Raw genomic sequence first — 21,746 nt, 5'->3', positions numbered from 1 at the left:
GGGGCCTGGCAATTCTAAACTTTGGGACCAATCTAGCCTCAAGGACAATCTCCAAATACCATTGACCTTAGGCTGCCAAGTTTGATGAAAGCAACATAGAGAACAAGCCTGGGCAAATGGACCCTCTTTCTTATTAGCTATGATTTAGACCCAGTGTCTCTGGGGAGCCCTATGGTCCCAATGAACTGAACTGGAAAAATATTCAGGACTCTTTGCCCCTTTAGCTTTAAGTCTAGGCTAGGGACTGCCTCAGAGACAGAGGAAGCCTCCCTTCCCCTGAACCCCTCTACTGGTACCCTTGCAGTATCTACTTGACCTTCCCAGGACACAGATACCCCTTCCTTAGCCCCACAGGAAAAGAGAGAGTTCCAAAGCCAAATCCAGTAGGCAAAAAGGGAAAAACCACAGCGACACCATGGCATTTGAATTCCAGCATTGTTTTTTGGTTTATTTTTTAATCATTTTCCTTATTAGCCTGCAAGCTCAGCCCCAGTCCTGTAGCTGTGTACCAAAGCCTTGATCCCAACCAGCGCGGCATAGAGGTGGAGGTGGAGCTGGAGCCATAGGGGGAGGGTAGCCTCAGTCTCTCCCTAGAGGCTGCCTTTCCCCAAGCTCTTCCTAACTGCACAGCTGAATCTGTTTGCCTGTATTGGTGAAGAAATTGAGTTTCATAAATCATCATGCAGTTCACGTGGACGCTAACATCAGATAAACTGCCTGACAACCTAGCTGTAACAAATCATTGCTTGTTGCTATGCTGCTCCTCAGAGCTCGGAGAGAAAGATTCCATGGCGCAATAACAACTGGTTATGTGTCCCAGGGGCAGCCGAAGCCGTGGCTTCAGCCTTTCAGTGCCTTTGCTCATGTTGCCGCCTTCTTTTTAGAAGAGACCCCTCTATCCATCACCAAATCCAGCTCAGCCGCCTTCTGTGGAGTCTCCGTGCCCCCCACCCCCAATCCCCCACCCCTCAGCCGCTGCTCCTGCAGCAAAAGCGTCATGAATCATCCACACCTCCCGTTGCCCTAACAGGCCTCTTCTCTTATTGTTCTTCTAGCATGATTGGTTTTGTTCCTTATTAGATGGTAAGCTGTGGGCAGTGGGGAGCCAGAGAATGTTTCTGAGCCAGGCAGAAACCTAACCAGATTTGTTTCCATCAGATGACTGATGGTAATGGAGCATGCGATAGTTGGGAGAAAAATCTGAGGCTGAGTCACTGGGGAGGTGGTTCTGACAATGTAAGGGATGATGGGGGTGGATTTGGTGTGGGGGTAGTCAGAATAGAGACTATTGACTTTAATTCCAATGTGGTGGTACGTTTTACCTGAAACATGCGATTTAGATCTCTCAATCAGCAAAAACAAGGAAGGGATTGCTGCTGATGGATTAAATGGGATCCGGCTCGTGCCGCACCTCACCTGTAGCAGTTACCTCTCTTCCTCCCACCACAGCAGTTAGTGTTCTGGGCTCTCATCGTGGGGTGGGGGGTGGGGGCGGCGGGTGAACAGTGATGTAGAAGCAAACCAGGGCAGAGGATTCATCCGTTACAGGTGAAAAGCAATGACCTAAATGGAGGTGGATGGATGGATGGCCTTCCCGCTCCTGTACCTCAGCGGTGTAATATATCTACTCGCCCAAGATTTGAATTTCAAACGTGGACAACAAGAGGCCGAATTTCTACACTAAAGAAGGTTGTTAAAATTCACAGAGCAGAGAAGCTCTTTAATAGACAAGATTCATGATGGTCTTTTCACAAGGAAGCAGAAGATTTATTACAAGCATGGGTTCTAATGTATGTTGTGCCTGATGCCCTCCCTCCTGAGGACAGAGAGGAGGAGAGACACCAAGGGCATTCAGCCGGGTGCTCCCTATACGCACTTCCCATGTCCTTTGTTCATGGCTGCTTGAAGCCAGGGAAGGCCAGAATCAAGTCATGCTGACCATCAGCAATTTGTTTATGCTCTCGGAATCTTTGCTTTTTTAATTTTTACACCTGCAGTTTGGAAGTAATCATGTGTTTCTTGTCTACCCTACAAGGTTTTGCTCAGATTGAGGCAAGGGAAAGGGAGTTATGACCTGGTGTTAAAATCTACCCTAAGCCAATCCATTGACTACAGAGAGTTCTTTTAGAAACACTAACCTGAGTCTGTGGCTTAAGCTTTAAAACAGCCTTCTACTGCCCTTACAAAAGTCCACAATCTTCAGCATGGCTGCAGGTCCCAGGATGCTCTGGCCCTACTTGTCTGCCAGCCTCAACCTTCCATGTCCTTGGCACTCCAGCTGCACTTCTTTTCAGTTCCCTTAAGATACCATACTCTTCCTGAAGTTCCAGGTCTTTAAACATACTGTTCCCCTGCCTGGAAGATTCTTGCTCCTCATCTTCACTTGGTTAACTCTCATCCTCCTTTTAGAAATCAGATAAAAAGAACTTCAGTCATTTGGATCACAAATATTTATTTAGTACCTACTGTGTGTCAGGCTCTGATTTTTTTTTAATATTTATTTATTTGACTGGGTCAGGTTTTAGTTGCAGCACATGGGCTTGCCTGTGGCATGTGGGATCCTAGTTCCCTGACCAGGAATTGAACCTGTGTCATCTGCATTGCAAGGTGGATTCTTAACCACTGGACCATAAGGGAAGTCCCAGGCACTGTTTTAGATGATGGGGACAGTAGTGAATAAAAGGCAGCGCCCTAGATCCTGTTTATCTTATATTCCAGCACTGGGAAGAAAGAGGAAACAAGTAAGCAAAGAATGGACAAGATAATTTTGGTGATTGTTGGAAAAACAAAGATGGGGTAGGGAACTTGGGGCTCTCTGGAGAGTAGTGGTTGGGTGGGAGATCTCTACATGTTGATTAGATCACCTCTTAGTGACTGGAGCTGTCACACTGATAAAAAGGATACACCAGAGAGAGGCAGCAGCAAGTGCAAAGGTCCTGAGGCAGGACAAGCTTTGTAAAGCCAAGAGGAAAAAGACTTATTCCTAGGGCACAGTGATGGAGACAGACAGGTATACCATTGGTCAGAGAGGTAAGTGGGGCAGATCACCTAGGGCATTATAAACCATGGGTAAGGGCCCCAGATTTTCAGTTTAAATGTAAGTCACTGGGACATTTTAATTTATGTTCACATTTTTAAAAGATTACTCTTGATGCTATGGAGAATGGGTAGCAGATATGACAGAGAGAAAGCATGGAAGGAAAACCTTTGGAGACTCCTGCAGAAGGCAAGGTGGATGTGGTGGTTCAAGAAAGGGTAATACTGGTGGAATGGAATAAAACTGGGGTTTATTTTACAATAAGAGCCTGTATATCTTGTTCATGGATTGGACATTGGGGGTGAAGAAAACAGGTGAGAATACAGAAAGTAAGGAGAAATACACCTGGGGAGAAATTAAGATTTCAGTGTCTGCTATGCCAAGCTACCTTCTTATGGAAGACTTCCCTGATCTTCAGTTAGGGATCAGGTTAGAGCTTTTTAACTGGTCGCTCTGACAGCAACCCATAGTTCTTCTTTGTAACACTCCTAACGTTTATCATTTAGTATTTGTTCAAAAAAATTTCCTCCACTAGACCTGAGGGGAGGGACCCACCTGTGTTGTTTAACCTTGTTTTTCCAATGTTTTGCACAGTGCCTTGTAAATAGTTGTAGCTTATAATGTGATGTAATGATATTAACACCATTTAAAGAGTAGTGTCACTGTGCTAGATACTGTTCTGAGTACTTCACATGTATTAATTCATTCGACTTTCACAACAATCCCCTGAAATGTATACTATCACATCCATTTGACAGATAGGTAAACTGAGGCACAGAGAGTCAACTTGCCCAGCTAGCAAATGCCAATATATGAAGAGAGTTCTTCATTACAAACAACATCTTATTCATGCTGCAAGCCAACACCATGAGGTATGCTTGTGTTTCCACCATCAGTTTGAGGCCAGGCATGCATGCTACGTCTCTCTAGTTGTGTTCGACTCTGAGACCCCATGGACTGTAGCCTATCAGGCTCTTCTGTCCATGGGATTCTCCAGGCAAGAATACTGGAGTGGGTTGACATGCCCTCCTCCAGGAGAAAGTCCTAACCCAGGGACTGAATTCGTGTCTCTTGTATCTCCTGCATTGTAGACAGGTTCTTTACCACTAGCACTACCTGGGAAGCCCCAGTTTGAGGCTGGCGAGACATATACATCTGTTGACAGAGCCAATCATGGGAAGCAGAGTCAGTGGGCTTTGGACCATTCAGAGGCTAATTGAGAAAAAGCTGTAATTGTGAAGACAGCATAGTACAGTGGTTGAGAGCCCTCACTTTGGGCCCAGACTGGCTTGGTTTGAAACACATCTCTACAACTCACCAGCTCTGGGACACCTTCACGGAATTGGGTTGGCCAGAAAGTTCCTTTGGGTTTTTCCTGTAACATTTCACCAAAAACCCGGATGAACTTTTTGGTCAACCCAATACTTAATGCCTATGTGACTCAGTTCCCCCACCTGTAAACCCCGGCACTATTAATAGTACCTGTCATCATTTGGAATGAATGTGATAATATTTGTAGAGCACTTAGCATAGTGTAGCTGTTATGGAAAGGAACTATACTTTGCCTATGGGAAATGTCAAAACACCAGGATTCCCTGCTACCTTCAATCTTCCCCATAGGGCATTCATCCTGGATTAAGATGTTAGAATTAAAGATTCACTAGGGTTAGAATGGACAGTAACCTACTTCACCCCCTCTTCTTCATCACACAGATAAACTGGGACATGCTAGGAGGATGAGTAGGATGAAATGGACAAAACCCTAAGAGTCCCTTGGACTTCTGTATGTTAGAGGTTTAAAAAAGACTAGACATGTACTATCCAAAGCTAGAAAAATCAGACATCATTATGATCGGAAAAAAAAAAATTCTTCCCAATCATTTCTAAGACAACCTCTCAACTTTCTGTGATTTGAGTGTCAAAGAGCAAGGACTATTAGAGTGTTCACTTACATTCTGAGTTTATTCATCCATCAATCAAAAAAGAAAACCAGAAAAGCTTGGGCATCTCTGATTTTCTTTTTCTTTTGTTGCTTCTTTCAGTCTTCTGGCACAGGGGTTAATGAAAAATGAATTGGTCAAATCCCAGCTCATCAGAAAGAGACAGACCAGGGCTAAAAATGTGTGGTAATCAGGCCCCAAATCATCAGGATTGCCTATGCTGAAGTAGACTTAAAAATAAGGTGTCTGAAAAGCCAGTCCTCCCATTTCTTTATAAGGAGCTTTCTTCAAGTTGTATTCCTTTCTGTCCAGCAATGGTCGATGACGTCAATTTCATTTCTACACTGACGACAGAAACAGCTCCTTATCAAGCACTTGGGCTACTGCACAAACCTGGCTTCGAGAAAGAACTGTCCTGATCTGACACATGATCCAAGTCAAAATATTTGAAATCCAATTTGAAACTGTGGCCTGGCATAACCAACACAATTCAGGGCTAGATATTTAAAAGCTGATGCAGAATGTACAATCCACTGGCAGAACATTTGCCCAGGGCTGGTGGATATGCAAATTGTTGCAGTCTTTCCAAAAAGCAATTTAGAAATACAGATCAAGAACCTTAAGAATGCTCAGACCCCTTAACCTGGTAATTTCAGCCATAGGAATTAAACCTGAGGAAATACTCAGAGATAAGGGGTAAGATCAACATACAACGTTGTTACCTACAGCACTATTTGCAACTACAAAAGCAAAGTAGGAACCAAAGAACATATCCAACAATAGCAAATTACTTAAATTATGCCATATTTCAATCAACCAAATACATGATTGTTTAAAGAAATGTTTAATAGGAGGAGAAAAACATTCCCAATGTGACCATGGTGGGGAGGAGAGAGGAATGCAGGATTCTAAGCAACGTAATTCCAATTTGCTCAATCAATTCTATTTATCTATTTATCCACCACACATCATCTGTCAACCCACCTAGAGAACAATGCCTAGAAAAAAGCCTGGCAGCAAATAAATATATTAATGGTAGTTACCTTGGAGTATTGGATGTCATGGGTGTTTTTCATCTTTACACTTTTCTGCATGTTCTAAGTTTTCTATAGTGAGCATGTACACGTCTGCTGCATGTGCAGTTGAGTGCTGCTCTTCGCAATCCCAGGGACTGCAACCCACCAGGCTTTTCTGTCCATGGAATTTTCTAGGCAAGAATACTGGAGTGGTTGCCATGTCCTACTCCAGGGATTTTCCTGAGCCAGGAATCAAATCCAAGTCTCTTGCATTTCCTGCACTGGCAGGCATAATCTTTACCACTGTGCCACCTGGGAAACCCATAGTGAGTACATGCTACTTTAAATGTGAAAGAGAGTTATAAAGAATATCAATTGCAGAAACAAGCTAACCCTAACTCTTCTTTCAAGGAAGATCAAAGAATCATTGGGGTCCTACCTTTATTCTCCTGCCTTCGTTCTCCCTCTCCTTCAACTCTTCTGCTGTGTCATTTTTTCTAAACTATTTTTTTTATTACATAACCCCTTGTGCTTTAAAAGATTCTCTAGCTCTTTACTGAATATATATATATATATATATAGGCCATATATGGGCCATCTCTGTACCAGGTTGGAGAAGGCAATGGCACCCCACTCCAGTGTTCTTGCCTAGAGAATCCCAGGGACGGGGGAGTCTGGTGGGCTGCCATCCATGGGGTCGCACAAAGTCGGACATGACTGAAACGACTTAGCAATGCCAGGTTGGCGCCATGCTTTCCCCCTCACCTCCCATTACATTCCACATACTGCCTGTGCTCCAGAGCAGTCTCATATGCTCCTACCTGCAAGTTTCTTCTCCTTGGCCTGCTCCACTACAGAAGACTGGGTGCATGCCCAACATCCTCTTCTTACTTAAACAGGTTGCTTTCTGACATATACAGCAAACCAAATGCTGAGATGCCAAACTTTGCACCAAAGGGCTCATCCACAAGGCGACCAAACAGAAAGATGGAGAACTCTCAAACCAGCATCCCCTGAAATGAGGGGCTGGGGGTATTTATGGGATAAAGCTGAGGCATGGGAAGCATGGGAAAAGGTGATTGGAAATTAGAAAGTGATGTAATTGTTGTTCTGCTCAGGCAAAACTATGCTATAGGCTTCTTCATAGGCTGAAGATTCAAGAAATGGAGACATTAGCATGTTCTGAGGGTGGAGTTTTGGGCCCTCTGATGTCAAAAGGTCATGGGCAAACACTTGTTCAAGCCCAATTGGAGGGCTGGTGGTCCTAAGCAGTCTTAACTGGCTTGAACTTAAACTGGACACAGCTGGCTCCAAGTTCTTGACAAACAACTTGGACAACTTGTTTAAGCTACCTGATACTTGGAGAACATGCAAGGTATTTGTAGCAACAGTTAAAGCAAGCTTGCTTGGTGAAGACATGTTACAGGTTTAGTTGATCTGACCGATGATTACCTTGATCTCACTCTCAGAGATTTTCACTTGTCTCCCCGTTGGTAGCATGTGTTCTAGCGATTTAGGCAAGTGCCTTAATTCCCCCTTGCTTTAGCTTTCCCATGTGAATAATGAGAAATGTATTGATAATAATAACATGCAACCTATACTATTGGTTGTCAAGATCAAAAGACCTAACACATGTCTAAGGCTTAGAACAGTGTCTAGCATAATATAAGAGTTCAAGAAATGTTCCTTATTCACATTAGAGGCTGTAAATTCCTTAAAGGTAGGATCCTAATTTCATCCCACTTTATAACTCCCACAGGACTTAACATCTTGCTTTGTCTCTGGCTGGATACTCAAAGATTATTTGTTGGGTAAATGTGTGACTGAATGACAGTTATATGAGCCTTATCTGACCATCCCCCTCACCCTTCTGGGCACCCTGTGACTAAATTGTCCCGCATCAATCATGTGGTCAGTATCAGTGCTCATTATGCACAGAGCCCATGCAATAGCTGTTTAACTCGGCACCAGATTTCTTCTGCTCCTAAAGCATCTGGGGACAGAGGGGTTGATGCTTGATACCTTGCTCCCAGGTTTTTACTCTGTTCAGATTTTTCCATTGCAAGTTGCAGAATAGCTACCTAATATTTTTCAGTCTTACTAATTTTCCTGGCCATAGCCTAAAGAAAATTGCATTAAGCCTCTTGCATTAGCCTACACGTTATACTATCACAAATGAACCTCAGGAACTGTGGAGTGGACTGCAGGGGGACCACCTACACAATCCATTTGCAAGTTAGAGAAAAATAAATAAATGAAGACAAAATATAACCAATTTATTTACATAACCACTGTGTGCTGGGCACTGCGATAACAGTTTCGTGCATTATCCTGCTGAAAAATGTTCTAGGCACTTAGAAGCTGCGTGATGATAGTCAAATCAGTTTGTCCCTCTAAGCCTTGGCTGATTTCCCCAGGCCACTTCTGCCCTGCCTGGATACCTCTCCTATTCTCTGACCTACCTGTCAACTGCCTACTAGAAAATTCTGCTTACAAGTGCAAAGTGGAGTTAATTATTTCCTACCCTGGACCATTCACCACCCACTCAGCTGCCCAATACAGAAATCTGGGTACACCCTCCCTCCCTTCTTTTCCCCTCACATATAATTGATTGCAAAATTATTTCAACTCTACCATGCTACACTTGCCCTCCAGATTTACAGCCATGACTTCAGTTCAGGCCTCTTTCATGTCTTATCTGCTTTATGGTAACAACCTCCCAGCTGGGCCCCCACCCCAAACCCCTCTCAGCCTTTCTAGTCTAGTTTCCTCACTATAACCCATGATCTCTCCAAAATAAAAGAATGACCTTGTCAGTCTCCAGCTTTTAAGCTCTCAGCGGCTCTCCATGAACTCCATCAGATGCCATCTGGCCCCTGCTTCTCTCTCATGCTTTATCTCCAATCCATCAGTTCCTCCCCTGCATACTTTGGACTTTTTATGCTACATGAGAGGTTCTCAAAACATGATTCAAGGACCCATGGGGTCCGTAAGGCCCTTTCAAGGGGCCTGAGGTCAAAGCTATTTTCATAATAATGCTAAGACATTATTTGCTTTATTCACTTTCACTCTCTCATGAGAATTCAGTGATGTTTTCCCAAAGCTCCATAATGGGCCACATTCTAACAGATTGAATGAAAAAGCAGGTATAAGGAGCCAGCTGTCTTCTGTTAAGCTTGACAAGGGGTTTACAAAAATGTAACTATGTCAGCTTCTCATTAAAGTTTTCTTTGTTTTGGAAAATCCATTTATTATTCATAAAAGATAAACTATGTTTATTTAAACTAAAACTATTATTTTCAATTAATAAGCACATTAAATTTTTTTTCATTTTAACTCAGTATTTTGCAATAAATATCCAGAGATATGACCCACATAAACAAAATCTTTTGAGGGTCCTGAATAGTTTTTAACACCATAAAGGGTTTCCAGCACCTGAAAGTTTGAGAACCACAGCACTAGCCCAAGGGAACCACCCAGAGTATTCCAAAGTGTCAGCTAACGAGTGGCACCGTTGATTTGAATCCATTCTCTCTCCATCTGTCAGTGTTTCTTGAACTTGAGGGTGCCCAGTGGTGTGCTGGTAAATCTTCAACAACTGGTTCTTCAGACAGACCAAGACCTAATCTGTAGCATTTAGCAATTTCCAGGGTGTAAATACTCCCATGGGCTTCCCCAATAGCTCAGAGGGTAAAGAACCTGCCTGCAATGCAGGAGACCTGGGTTCGATTCCTGGGTTGGGAAGATCTGCTGAAGAAGGGGATGGCAACCCACTCCAACATTCTTGCCTGGAGAATTCCATGGACAGAGGAGTCTGGCAGGCTACCATCCATGGAAAATACTTCTGTGGTGACCAATTTCAAGCTATCAATGTGACATCACTGAATAGTGTTGGGAAGGGCCACACAGTAGCTTATGCTGTAGAGTATTTCTGCTGTACAAATACAGTCAACATAACCCAAGAGCACAGATAATAGTAATCTGTAGTAAAATACCTAGGAATTATAGTGATGAATTTGGGGTATTTCAAGTTTGAGTATATTTGTTTTAAATATAATTAAACACAATTGTGGCTTTATATAATCTAATTTTTCACAATGGCTGAATTTAGCAACCAGCTCACAAAATTCCTGAATATTTAACAGTTGGCTCTGGTGCCTTAGAATTAACTTTCAGCATTTGACAATTTCAGATGCTCAGGCTTTACTCCAAAATTACTAACTCCCCAGGGTGGGGCCCAGGCTTTTGCATTTTTACATTTGAGTCCCCCAGCTATCATCAAGCCCAGTGCGAGTCATTTATACATTCTTCCCTTCATTAAGGACCTGCATTGTGTCAGACACTGTTTCAAGCTGCCAGGAAGATAAAACTGAATAATAAAAAAAAAATCTTTGCTCTTGAAGAGTTGATATTCAAGTGGAGGAGACAGTGCATAAACACAGGAGCAGAAATTATACACAGTACATGAAGATGGAAATAACTCTTTGAATAAAATTGGGTAGGGAATGGAAAGCAATGCAGATGCAGTGGGTAGTGAAAAGTCTGAGGCAAGGGCAAGTAGGGTGGACTTGAGGAACAATGAGCGGGGCAGGCTGGGTGGAGCACTGGGGCAAGAGGTGAGTGAAAGGAGGTGAGATCTAAGGAAGGCAGGGCTGAGCACAGAGGTGGGCGGGTGCGGTCAGGCTGAGGGGCTCCAGCCTTCTCTAGAGCTCCTATCCCAGCACCGACCCTTACAGAAGACCCAGGGTTTGCTCTGCTGTATTCTAAATTGTCCACATTTCTACCAGACTATGTGCTCTTTTAGAGCAGGGACAGTCTATTTCCCAGAGTTTGGTGCAGTGTGTCATACATCATACAAACTTCATAAATATTTGTGCTAGAGAAAAAAATTACAGCAACATACCAGCATTTATCTGGCTCAGCTTTGACCAGTTCAGATCCCTGGGACTGAAAAACAGAAGTGCCAAGGGCATAGACTGTGGCATTATGTGGGCTTGAATTTGAATCTAACTCTTGGAAACAAGTTAATTTATTACCATCCAGTGTCCTCTAATATACACTGCAGAGGAAAATTACATACAATTATGTTTTGTCCTATGCTTAGCAAAATGTCCTGGCCATGTTATCTAAAAATTCTCCTGACAGTCTTAGTCCCCTCATCCTGTTTTTTTTTTTCTTCATAACACTTATCACTGAGGTTGTATTATATAATATTTATGTATTTGCTCATTGTCTCCTCCCTCTACTCTACATCCCACTAGAATGTATGTTTCATGAGGGCAAGGGTTCAATCTGCTGCATTCATCTCTATATTCTCAGCACCAAGAAAGCCCTCAGTACCTAACAGGCCCCCAGTAAATATTTGATGGGTATGGATTGATGGATGGATGAATAGGTGGATGTATAGGGATGGGTGGATAGATAGATAAAATTTGATGCTTGGATAAATGAAGGGATGGTTAGATAGGCATGTGGAGAGCTCAATAAATGTTGGTTATTATTAATTTCATATTTTTTCAATTACTTCCCTTTGGATTAGGAGCCCCATTGGGTGGCTAACTTATACCTGCTTGTGTCATGAGCCTGCTTCCATTTTTCATCTGTGGCACATGCCATGGCCTCCTCAAGCTCCTGGCCTCACATCATGCATCAGTTCCAAGGCCTTTTGGTGATAACCATCCTCCCCACTGTGTTCTGGGGAGGCAAGAAGTCTACTTGAGAATTTTATTTCTTATTCTGCCAGGAAATTTTTCAGTTTGTTACTAGAACCTGACATCCCAGAAGTTTCTCAGCTTCAAACCTGATGAAGCCAACCTCAAACTGACAAGTTTCCCAGCAACAATGGGGTAATTGCACTTCAAAGCATATATTTAGCTCTTGTTTTCAATCTGTACAGAAAAGATGGTTGATGACTTTGACTTAAGAACAAAACCTTACCTTCAGATTTGTTTGACTGGTGCTCTCCCTTGAGAGAGTGAACTTAGGAACAGAACATGGAGCTATGCTCTTGGTTATAGTAATGAGGAGATTTTGGAACCTGGCAAATCTAGGCTTGAATCCTGGTTCTGCCCCTTACTATCTCTGTGCCCTGGGAAGATAACTTAACTTTTATGAGCCTCAGTTTCCTTTATAAAATATTGCTTCCTCCCTTAATATGCATTTATTCAGCACCTATTAAGTTCCAAGCATTGTGCTAGACTTTAGAAGTACCACCAGTGAGCAAAAGTCACACATGGCCTCATGCTCACAATCTTGTACTTTCTCTGGTTGCAAAACCACTTAACAAATAACGATACAAAGGGGAAGGAATGGTGTGATGGGAAGCTACAGTGGGGATATAATCTAGCCAGGACAGTCAGAGAAGGTTAACTGAGGCAGTAAGGGTTAAACTGAGTCAGGCAAAGAAAAGATGTGGTGAGTGGGTTGCAAGCAAAGAAGAAAAAGTTTGAGGTTTTATTGAGCTATGGTTTAGAACTAGAGATGAAGATTCTGCTTTCATAAGAGGTTTGGTTAGATTCTTGGAATGTCATGCCACTTCGGGGACAAACTACACAGAATCAGAGACAAGGCAATTACCCCAACTTCTGCATGAAATCCTGATGTTTTCCAGCATTGGGAACAGCATCATGTGAACTTGGTTTTGGACCTTTATATATTTTGTAGGTTAATCCCTTATTGGACTTATCATTTATAAGTACTTTCCTCCATTCAGTACGTTATCTTTTTCTTATTGATGGTTTCCTTTGCTGTGCAGAACCTTTAAGTTTAATTAGGTCCCATTTGTTTATTTTTGCTTTTGTTTTCTTTGCCTGAGGACACAGAGCCAAAAAAAAAAAATATTGCTGAGATTTATGTCAAACAGTGTTCTGCTTATCTTTTCTTCTAGGAGGTTATGGTTTCTGGTCTTACATTTAGGTCTTTAATCAATTTTGAGTTTATTTTTGTTTATGGTATGAGAAAAATGTTCTAATTTCATTCTCCTACATGTAGATGTCCAGTTTTCCCAGTACTACTTATTAAAGAGACTGTCTTTTCTCCCTTGTATATTTTTGCCTCCTTTGTCATTGATTAATTGACCATAAATGCGTGAGTTTATTTTTGGGCTCTCTATACCATTTAATTGATCTATGTGTGTGTTTTGTGCCAACAATTTTTAATTAATTGTCAATATTTAAAAATTTTGAGATTCACCACAAAAATCAGAAAAAAATTTATAACACTGGGGTCCATATATCTCCCAGTAGAACTGGACAGAGGCAGTTCCCTATGGAACCTCCCACATATTATCATCTAGACTGCCTACTTGCCCTCTGTGGACCTTGAGTTTGAGGTCCTCTTGTTTCAAAGATGAACTGCAGTCCACAGAAGTTTCCAGAGGTGGCTAGCTGGCTAAGAACATCAGAGCTGATATCATAGTTAGTATCTTAAGGAGTGCTTCTACCAGCAGGATAGGAGGCATTTTTCACTCAGGTGGACATTTTCAAGCAATAATTCCAAACATGTGATGAACTGCCTTGTCCTCAAACAGCCTGGCCTCATAGCACTGCTTAATTCACATTTAAATTACACTGGGAACAAATGCATTGCACAATGTTCAGCTCCAGGTTGCAGAGAAAAACACACTAATAGAGTTCTGCAATTACGGGTAATTTTTCTCTGAATCCTTCTCTTTCTCTCCCACTCTGGATTAATGATTGCCTTCACAAAGAGTCCACATGAGCTTTCAGAGCCAAAGGAGTAAACAGGAGGACATGCATTAACGTGGTGAGCTGGTTACCTCCCACGCCTGAATATAGAGCTTTTAGAAATGGAATTTTTTAGATGTGCTTCTCTTACAAATATCAGGTGAACATAATCTCCGAGGCCGTGGGTGTTGGGTGGAATGACATTCACATCAGTCATGGAGTAAATATCCAGGAGCATTAAAGAGGGAAGAAAACATCCGTCCGCTTCCTTTGAGTGGCAGAGGACTTACTATGTGCCTAGTTGTTTGTGCACGATGCTTTCACAGGTTTTCGTTTATTTCCTTTGCACAACTCACAAGGTTGTGAGCAGAAAAAAAAAAAAAAGCAAGGAAGGAAAGACACAGTATTAAACCTACATTTTTTGATTCTGGGTTCATTTTGGTGATATCAGGTAGATCTGGGGAAGAATCCCAGCCCCAGTGATCCCAGTTGTGTGACCTCAGGTTAATTATTTAATGGTTCTGAGCTTCATCTGGTCCTTGTCTGTTAAATGCCCTATGCTAGGTACATAGTAATAGTTTTTTTTTTCCTTTCTTTCAGTTAGACTATGTGGTTTCCTCACTGGGGTTACTAATATTGAATACAGTTTTAAAAGCACTGGGGCTGGTATTTGAAAATTTGGATTCTAGTTCCTACTCTGTCCTTTCCTGCTAAGACTCATAAGGAAATTATCTGGCTTTTTTCAATAATTAGAAAAACATTGCACATGGCAATATAATTCAAAATGTATTAAAGGTTATAAAATGAAAAGTGAGTCTTCTTCCCCATTAAACAGTCATTGCCTTTCTTGGAGGCAATGCCCATTAACACTTACTTGAATATCCTTCTAGAAGAGTTTTCTACTATGCATATACAATCACACACACACACACACACACACACTCTAACCCTCAAATGGAAGCGAACTTAAAATAAGCCTTGGAGATATTGTGTGTTGGCCCGTATCACCTCATTATTATTTTAATGTAGCTAAGCCCATATTGATAGTCATTTAGGTAATTTCCAGTCTTCTGTTAATAATAGTAATAGCTAATATTTATGGATTGTTTGGAATGTGCCAGGCACTATTCTAAGTACTTTGTATGTATTAACTCATTTAATATAACCATCCTGAATAGAAGCTATTATCATCATCCCCATTTCACATCTGAGGACAATGATGCCCAGAGGACTTGCCCCTCAGCCACACAATAAACAGCAGAGGTAGAATGAACAATGCTGTAACACATCTTTGTCTGCGTAGTTTTGTGCACATTTGTCAGAATAGCTAGCAAATGATGGCTCTTAACAGCAGTAGTGTAATCAAATGGCATTTTTGAAAGATCAATATGATAGCAGGGTGGAGAATGGACTCATCTTATGGCACCTGTCACACTCTGCTGTGCATTTCCCTGCCCCCCACCGTCTCCCTTGTTAAATTATGAGCTTCTTAAAGGTAGGATGCTGTACCCCAGGGATTGGCACTGAGGAAGGATATTGCTGACCCTTAATAACATGTGTGAATAATTATTTAAAAAAATAAGGAAGCCTTCAAAGGTAATGATAGTTGGTATTTGGGTAGGGTTTTAAAGGGTGAATAAAATTTTGATGGTCAGAAAATGGAAGAAAATTTTTCTTCTTTGTATGAAGAAATAACAAAGAAATAACCACGTAGGATGTTCGAGGAAACAGAAAACTGCCCAGTCTGTCTTGGGAAAAGGGTACATGGTGTGATATGCTCACAGAGAAGACTGGAAAGGAAACTTGGAGGCAGACATGGGGGATTACCTGAGGGACATTACACCGAGGGACAGGACAGAGCATCTACGAATGCACCCATGTAGACCCATGATACTGGTGTCAGTTAAATTTTTTGAATCCCAGTTTATAAAATTGTATTCATCTCCATACTAGGTTTCTCTCCTCCACTTTTCACTTTCCAGCATCATAATGGATGGCAGGTTTGTCAGTATTAGTAGCCTGATAAAACATCATATCAGTGCAATGGGCATATTTTCAGTTTTCATTTATTTTAATCCCCACCAACTCCCTGAATTCACTGGCTGACATATTTATTTTTCTGAGTTCTGGGCCTGTGGGTCCAGGTTTATAGATGTAGCTTACAGATGTTCAATTCCCATTCATTTATATGCAAACATACCTCTCAGTGGATTTTGTTACATTTCTGTTAATCTTGAATTTCATGAAGTTATGTAGATATCTGACAACACATATTACTTTAAATACATGCTAACATTTTTGGACACTTGATTGTTGATCCTAGCTAATATATGCAGTAAGATTCAAATTAGAAATTAGTTCTGCTAGCCACTCTTACTATATATCAGCACTACCCAAGAGTAATATAATGTGAGCCAAATATGAGCCACAAATACGATTGAAAATTTTCCACTAGTCACACTTTAAAAAGCCAAAAGAAATACAAAATTAGTATGTTTCATTTCATCCACTGTATCCAAAATATTATCTCCACATGTAATAAACATTAAAATTATGAGATATTCTACTTCCATTCTTTTCATAAAAATGTATGGTATATTTATAATACACCTCACTTTGGACTAGCCATATTTCAAATGCAGAAGTTACATAAAGCTAGAGGCTACTGTATTGGATAGTGCAAAAACTAGAAGCTATAGGTTCCAGCTTCTTTGAATAACACTATTAGCTGGAAGAACAGTTAGACTGGTTTACATCTTCCCTGCTCCAAGTTAACAATGTAAAGCTTCTTTCAAGCTTATAATTATTTTGGGGAGAGATCTACTAAGTCTCTAGGCATAAAAGGTTCCAACCATGTAAACTCTTCAGGGAAAAGTTATCCAACACCTCATGCTCTCTTCTCTATTTCTAAACCATCATGTGTGTTTTGCAATAGTCAATTTGCTTCTTTGCCTCCCTTCAGGATTCTAGGGAGGCTCTGAGAAAGCTTCCTTTTCCACATGTGTATAGCACAACTAGAGAACAGAGGTGTCAACTCACTTGTCCTTGGACTAGTCATCTTAGAATGGACATACACTGTGGTGGTTAAGAGCACCAACTATGCAGCAGAACGCCTGGCTTCAAATGTTGGCTCTGTTGCTTACTGGTTTTGTAACATTTATCAGCCTGCAAAATGGGCAAAACAGTATCTGCTTCACTGGATTGTCGTGAGGATTAAATAGTATAATGTAGAACATTGACATGTACAAAAATTATATAAATATTTGCTCTAATGTGATGTAGAAACAATGGCATATGGATAGACTGTATAAATATTTACTATAATTTAAAAATGTTTTTACTAAGCATTTCTTGCAACATTAAATCTCCTCCTTTCCCTTTCTAAAGTGTAGTATTTGTCACTTAGTAATCCCTTTGCTCCTCTACAAAGAAAAACAATGAGTGCAACACATTTTTTCAAGGAGGCTTCACCTGGAAAATAGCCAAGATATTTTCTTTTAGGAATGGAATTACTCCATTAGGGATGTTACCTAAGAAATATTATTTTAAAAATAGAATACATAAAAAGCAATATGGCAGAACCACTTAGGTATTTTCTAGTGGTTGAGAATTGATTTGAAAGTGAATAGGAAAAATTTTAAATAATTGTCTAAAAGGAGCCACTGAATGAATTTTCTAAGCTCAAAATTTTGACTCTACTATGTGATAAATGTTTATGATTCCTTCTCAATGATGTGCTTCTCCCCTAAAAATCAAGCTATAAAAAGGCATTTTGTAAGCATTTAAGTTGTTCAATAAATATTTATCCAATAAGAGATATTTTATGGAGAAAAATCACCAGACTTAGAGCCTCCCCACTTCTCTTTAACTAAAAAAGAAAAACACTTGAAAACAAGGATGTGTATAGACACATATTCCCTCACTCAAAAAAAAAAAATTATGTCCAAATATAAAATGAATCTTTTAAAAAAAGCTTCCTTAGAAATTTCTGATTTCAAATCCCACCTGTTTCTGCCCTTACCTTCCATCCCACTCCCCACTCTTATTTCCAGTACTTTTTCCCTTAAATTGGGGTATATCTGCTTTATAACGGTGTGCTAGTTCTGCTATATAAAGAAGTGAATTAGCCATATGTATACATATGTCCCTTCCCTCTTAGACCGCCCTCCTCCCCAATTCCCCCACTCTAGGTCACCGTAGATCACCGAGCTAAGCTCCTTGCACTATATACCAGGTTCCCACTAGCTATCTATTTTACACATGGTAGTGTATGTATGTCAAACCCAATCTTCAATTCATCCCACCATCCCCTTCCCCAACCCCCATGTCCACCTGACTGGTCTCTCTGTCTGCCTCTCTATTCCTGCCCTGCAAATAGGTTCATCAGTACCGTTTTTCTAGATTTCACATATATGCCTTAATGTACAACATTTGTTTTTCTCTTTCTGACTTACTTCACTCTGTATAACAGACTCTAGGTTCATCCACTATCCAGTGGTTCTTGAGGCAGAGTTTGCTTTTCACCACCCACCTCCAAGACAGCAGCAAAATGAGCAAGTAACCTCTTCAAAGATGCCTGGAGTTCTTCCTGAATCAGCCCAGGAAAGGTGATGGATATAAACTAGCTCTGCATTGCAGGGACCCATGAACCACCCCCACCCCCAACTGGCATTGGGGCATAATTTCAAGAGGGCATGGGCTTCTGTATGTAAAACTCTTATTAGAAATCTTCACCAGCTGTGACTGGCAATGGGTAATTTTTGTTGTTGTTTAGTGAAAAAGAAATTATTACAGCGGACTGCATGCAGGAAAAGCTTTATTAAGTCATCGAACTATTATAATTTTTTTTAAACAGGGATGTAGAATACTCAAACATTTTTAAATGACCTACGAAACAACTGGCATATATTTAGTAAGCAAGATCCACTTTAACAATTCTCTCTGCTCCCACCCTCAATGCTCAACTATAGGACATTCATTTATTTATCATGTTTAGTATTTCTGTCTCACAGCCATCTGTCAGACCTTTTGCTGCAAAAACGTGTTTTTTAACAATTAAATACACAATGGGGAGATATGGTTAGACATTTACAGGACTTGAAATGTTTAAGAATAATACACAATAATAGGATTACAAGAAGGGCAGTGGTATCTTTCAATTCATTTTGCTATTTCCAGTCTCTTTTTCAAACATTAATCTCTAAAGTCCGTCCAAGTCCCATCCTTGAAATGCATCTTGTTCCTTTTTTCCTCTCCTCCTCCAATGTCCATTATTTTAACAATTCGAGTTCTCTCACCTGGGAAAAAGGAAAGTTATTAACTCACAAGGGACATTTATTGACATCTAATTGTTACAACCCAAACCACAGCACAACAGTCAGTCGTGTACAGGTGACACAGCACAATGGGGTCGGTGCATGTTTTCGGCACGCTAAAGGAGAGGAGGGCCGCGGTCTTTAAGGCTCAGGGTTCACATGACGACGCACTTGCCCAGCAGCTTCTCGGCGGTCTTGGGGATCTGGGATTTCTTCTGCGGAGGCTGGGCGCCGGCGGGGGCTGCGGCCGCGGCGGGCTTCTTCTCGAAATTTATCAGCAACTGGAACAGCTCCTGGACGTTGATATTCATCTTGGCCGAGGTCTCCAGGAAGGCGCAATTCCACTCGCACGCATAGGCAGCACCTTCCTTCTCACTCACCTCCCGACGGCTCTCATCGCACTTGTTGCCCACCAGGATGACGGGGCACTTTTGCGGGTTGTTACCTTTGAGTTGACGGATCAGCTCATAGAGCGGCTTCAGCTCCTCCAGGGTTTGCTTCCTGGTGATAGAATAAACCAGGATGAAGGCATGACCCCTGGCAATGGCAAGGCGCTGCAGGCCACGGTAGCGGCGGCCACCGGTGGTGTCGGTGATGTGCAGCGCACCCGCCTTGTGGCTGCAGCCTAGCGCCTGGCGGTAGGTATCTTCGATGGTCGGCAGGTACGCCTCACGGAAGTTGCCGCGCACCCACCTTTGCACCAGCGCGCTCTTGCCCACGCCGGCCGAGCCGAGCACCACCACGCGGAAATCTCTGCTCCTTCTCTGGGGCAGGCAGGTGCGGATGACGATCACGGTCGGCAGAGGCCGCAGCCGCTTCATCAGCCGTTCCTTGAGGCCGAAGCAGGAGTTGCCCATGGTCAGGTATTAGCTGAGAGGTGCGTGCACCGCTTCTCTGGCACTTGGCCAGCAGTGAGGGATGCCTACGGAGGAGAGAAGAGAGGATGTGTGAGGGGTGGGAGTCTAACTCGGAATGATGTCTTGTCGCAGCGCCTGCCTGGCCCGCTGCTCCCTGGGGACATGGGATGGGGGGGCGGGGGGTGGTGTCTGTCTCGTCTCGTTCGCTAACCCCACCCTCCTCCCTCCTCCCACTTCCCTCCTCCCTCCTCCATTCTCTGCGGTGAGCTGTCTCTCTGCCCACCCCAGGAACCCACCAAAGGCAATGCGGGTGGGGAGGAGGGCAGGAGTGCCCCGAGCCTCTTCTTCCAATGATACCTGTTTGTTACTTTCGCGGTGGCTACGCACTTATTTTTATTTTATCATGCCACACTACAGAATGCTGCAATAATGGACAGCTTGCCAACCCTTAAAACATGCACATCCGAGCGATGTTAGCAAACATTTTCACCCTAAATAAGCCCTTGCTGTCTTCTCTCCTGCAGTATTAAAAATTATGCGTATCTCTGACAAGGATCGATCACTGCGGGCAAGGGTAGGTTGCCGCAGACATCGCGATCCAGGGTGTGGTCACGGGGGGCAGTGAGGAGGGGTGGTTGGCGCCCAGGAAGCCCACAGGGACCAGGATTCGTAACGCTCACAGAGACCCCTAACCTGCAGCAATTGTCCCCAGGTACCCGCTTCCCTGATAACGTGCCCATTGCTTTCCGCCCCGCGATAATACAGGCTGGTTCGCTCGCTACACCTTGCATTTGAGTGCCCGAAAAAAGGCGAACGATAGCTTTTACCTCTTTCCGAGGCGGGAACCTCGCGGCAAATTCTCTCCTTGCCCAGGTGGCTTCGGCCGCGGCCGCAGTGGCGGCAAGGAATTGCGCAACCAAGCTCCCAGCCGCAGCCGGCAACCAGTACGCTCGGAGGCTCCGGGCGAAATGCTCCAACCAACAGTGGGACTGAGATTGGTTAGCTAGAGCCAGGGGGCGCAGACTGGGAGACTCCACTTGCACTGCTCACGGAGGGGGGATTGGGTTGTGAGGGGCTGACCGAGTCAGACGCGCCCCCGGCAGTCTCCCCGGCGTCCCCCACACAGGTACCCACAGCCCGGGCAGGGGCGGGGGTGGGAGGTGGCCCTGTGTTCACAAGTGCCCGCCCATTGAGTGGGGTCGGCTTACGGGGCTGCCGATGTAGGCATTTCTCACCTACTGCGATCTAAACCACTTCTTCGCTTTTTGCCCCCTGCGGGGTAGCCTTTCCCAACCCTCGCCACCTTCTCTTCCCTGCAGGAAGGCCAGTTAGCACCCTTCTCATTACTGGTGACAGACACCTCACCGCATCTCATCCACTTCACTCCAATAAACATTTGTCCAGTACAAAACCCAGTTTCTGTCTTTGCTAAGAAGACCAACCGACACTTCTGTTATAAGAGACTTTGGAACCTGCCTCTTGGTAGGATTTCCTGTGGTGTAGACATGTTCTGTGTTTAGAGGTTGAGGGGTATCCTCTACACCCAACAACATTAAGCAATGATCATATCCATCACCACTATGTGTACAATACTTCTCATTTAGTCACCGTCACAAAAACCTCGTAGGAAAATCCAGACTGGAAATGTGGGCGGCCTCCTAGGAGTAGAGAGCGACCCCTGGCTGACAGCCAGTAAGAAAGCATGAGCCGCAGAGCTAACAACTGGATTTTTCCAACAACCTGAATGATCTTGAAAGCAGATTCTTCTCTAGAAACTGCACGTAAGATCAGACCATCAACACTTTGATTTTAGCCTTATTAAGCAGAGAATCCAGTTGAGCTCATCCAGACTTCCGATTTGAGAGAGTTCTAGATTTTGCAGTTGGGTGTCCTATT

At 42.8% G+C, this 21,746-nt stretch overlaps 1 protein-coding gene and 2 long non-coding RNA genes across 3 annotated transcripts; 1 reads left to right on the top strand and 2 right to left on the bottom strand.

Moving 5' to 3' along the window:
* Positions 1-466: 466 nt before the first annotated feature.
* LOC123334093 lies at positions 467-7,501 on the bottom strand. Its single transcript, XR_006551860.2, has 2 exons — positions 6,815-7,501; positions 467-644 (listed from the first exon to the last, which is right to left on the bottom strand). It is a non-coding gene; the product is annotated as an uncharacterized LOC123334093 (long non-coding RNA).
* Positions 662-2,301, top strand: LOC123334095. Its single transcript, XR_006551862.2, has 2 exons — positions 662-1,083; positions 1,549-2,301. It is a non-coding gene; the product is annotated as an uncharacterized LOC123334095 (long non-coding RNA).
* Positions 7,502-18,477: 10,976 nt separating the features above from the next.
* On the bottom strand, positions 18,478-20,855 carry DIRAS3 (DIRAS family GTPase 3). The gene is made up of 2 exons (XM_006057518.4): positions 20,678-20,855; positions 18,478-19,915 (listed from the first exon to the last, which is right to left on the bottom strand). The coding sequence occupies exon 2, from the start codon at positions 19,848-19,850 to the stop codon at positions 19,149-19,151; it is 702 nt and encodes a 233-aa protein (XP_006057580.1). The 5' UTR covers positions 19,851-19,915; positions 20,678-20,855; the 3' UTR covers positions 18,478-19,148.
* Positions 20,856-21,746: the final 891 nt, after the last annotated feature.

This window comes from Bubalus bubalis, chromosome 6 (genome assembly GCF_019923935.1).
Source record: "Bubalus bubalis isolate 160015118507 breed Murrah chromosome 6, NDDB_SH_1, whole genome shotgun sequence".
Taxonomy (NCBI): Eukaryota; Metazoa; Chordata; class Mammalia; order Artiodactyla; family Bovidae; genus Bubalus; species Bubalus bubalis.
Note: the sequence above shows the minus strand (reverse complement) of the source record. Positions and strands in the feature narration are given on the sequence as shown.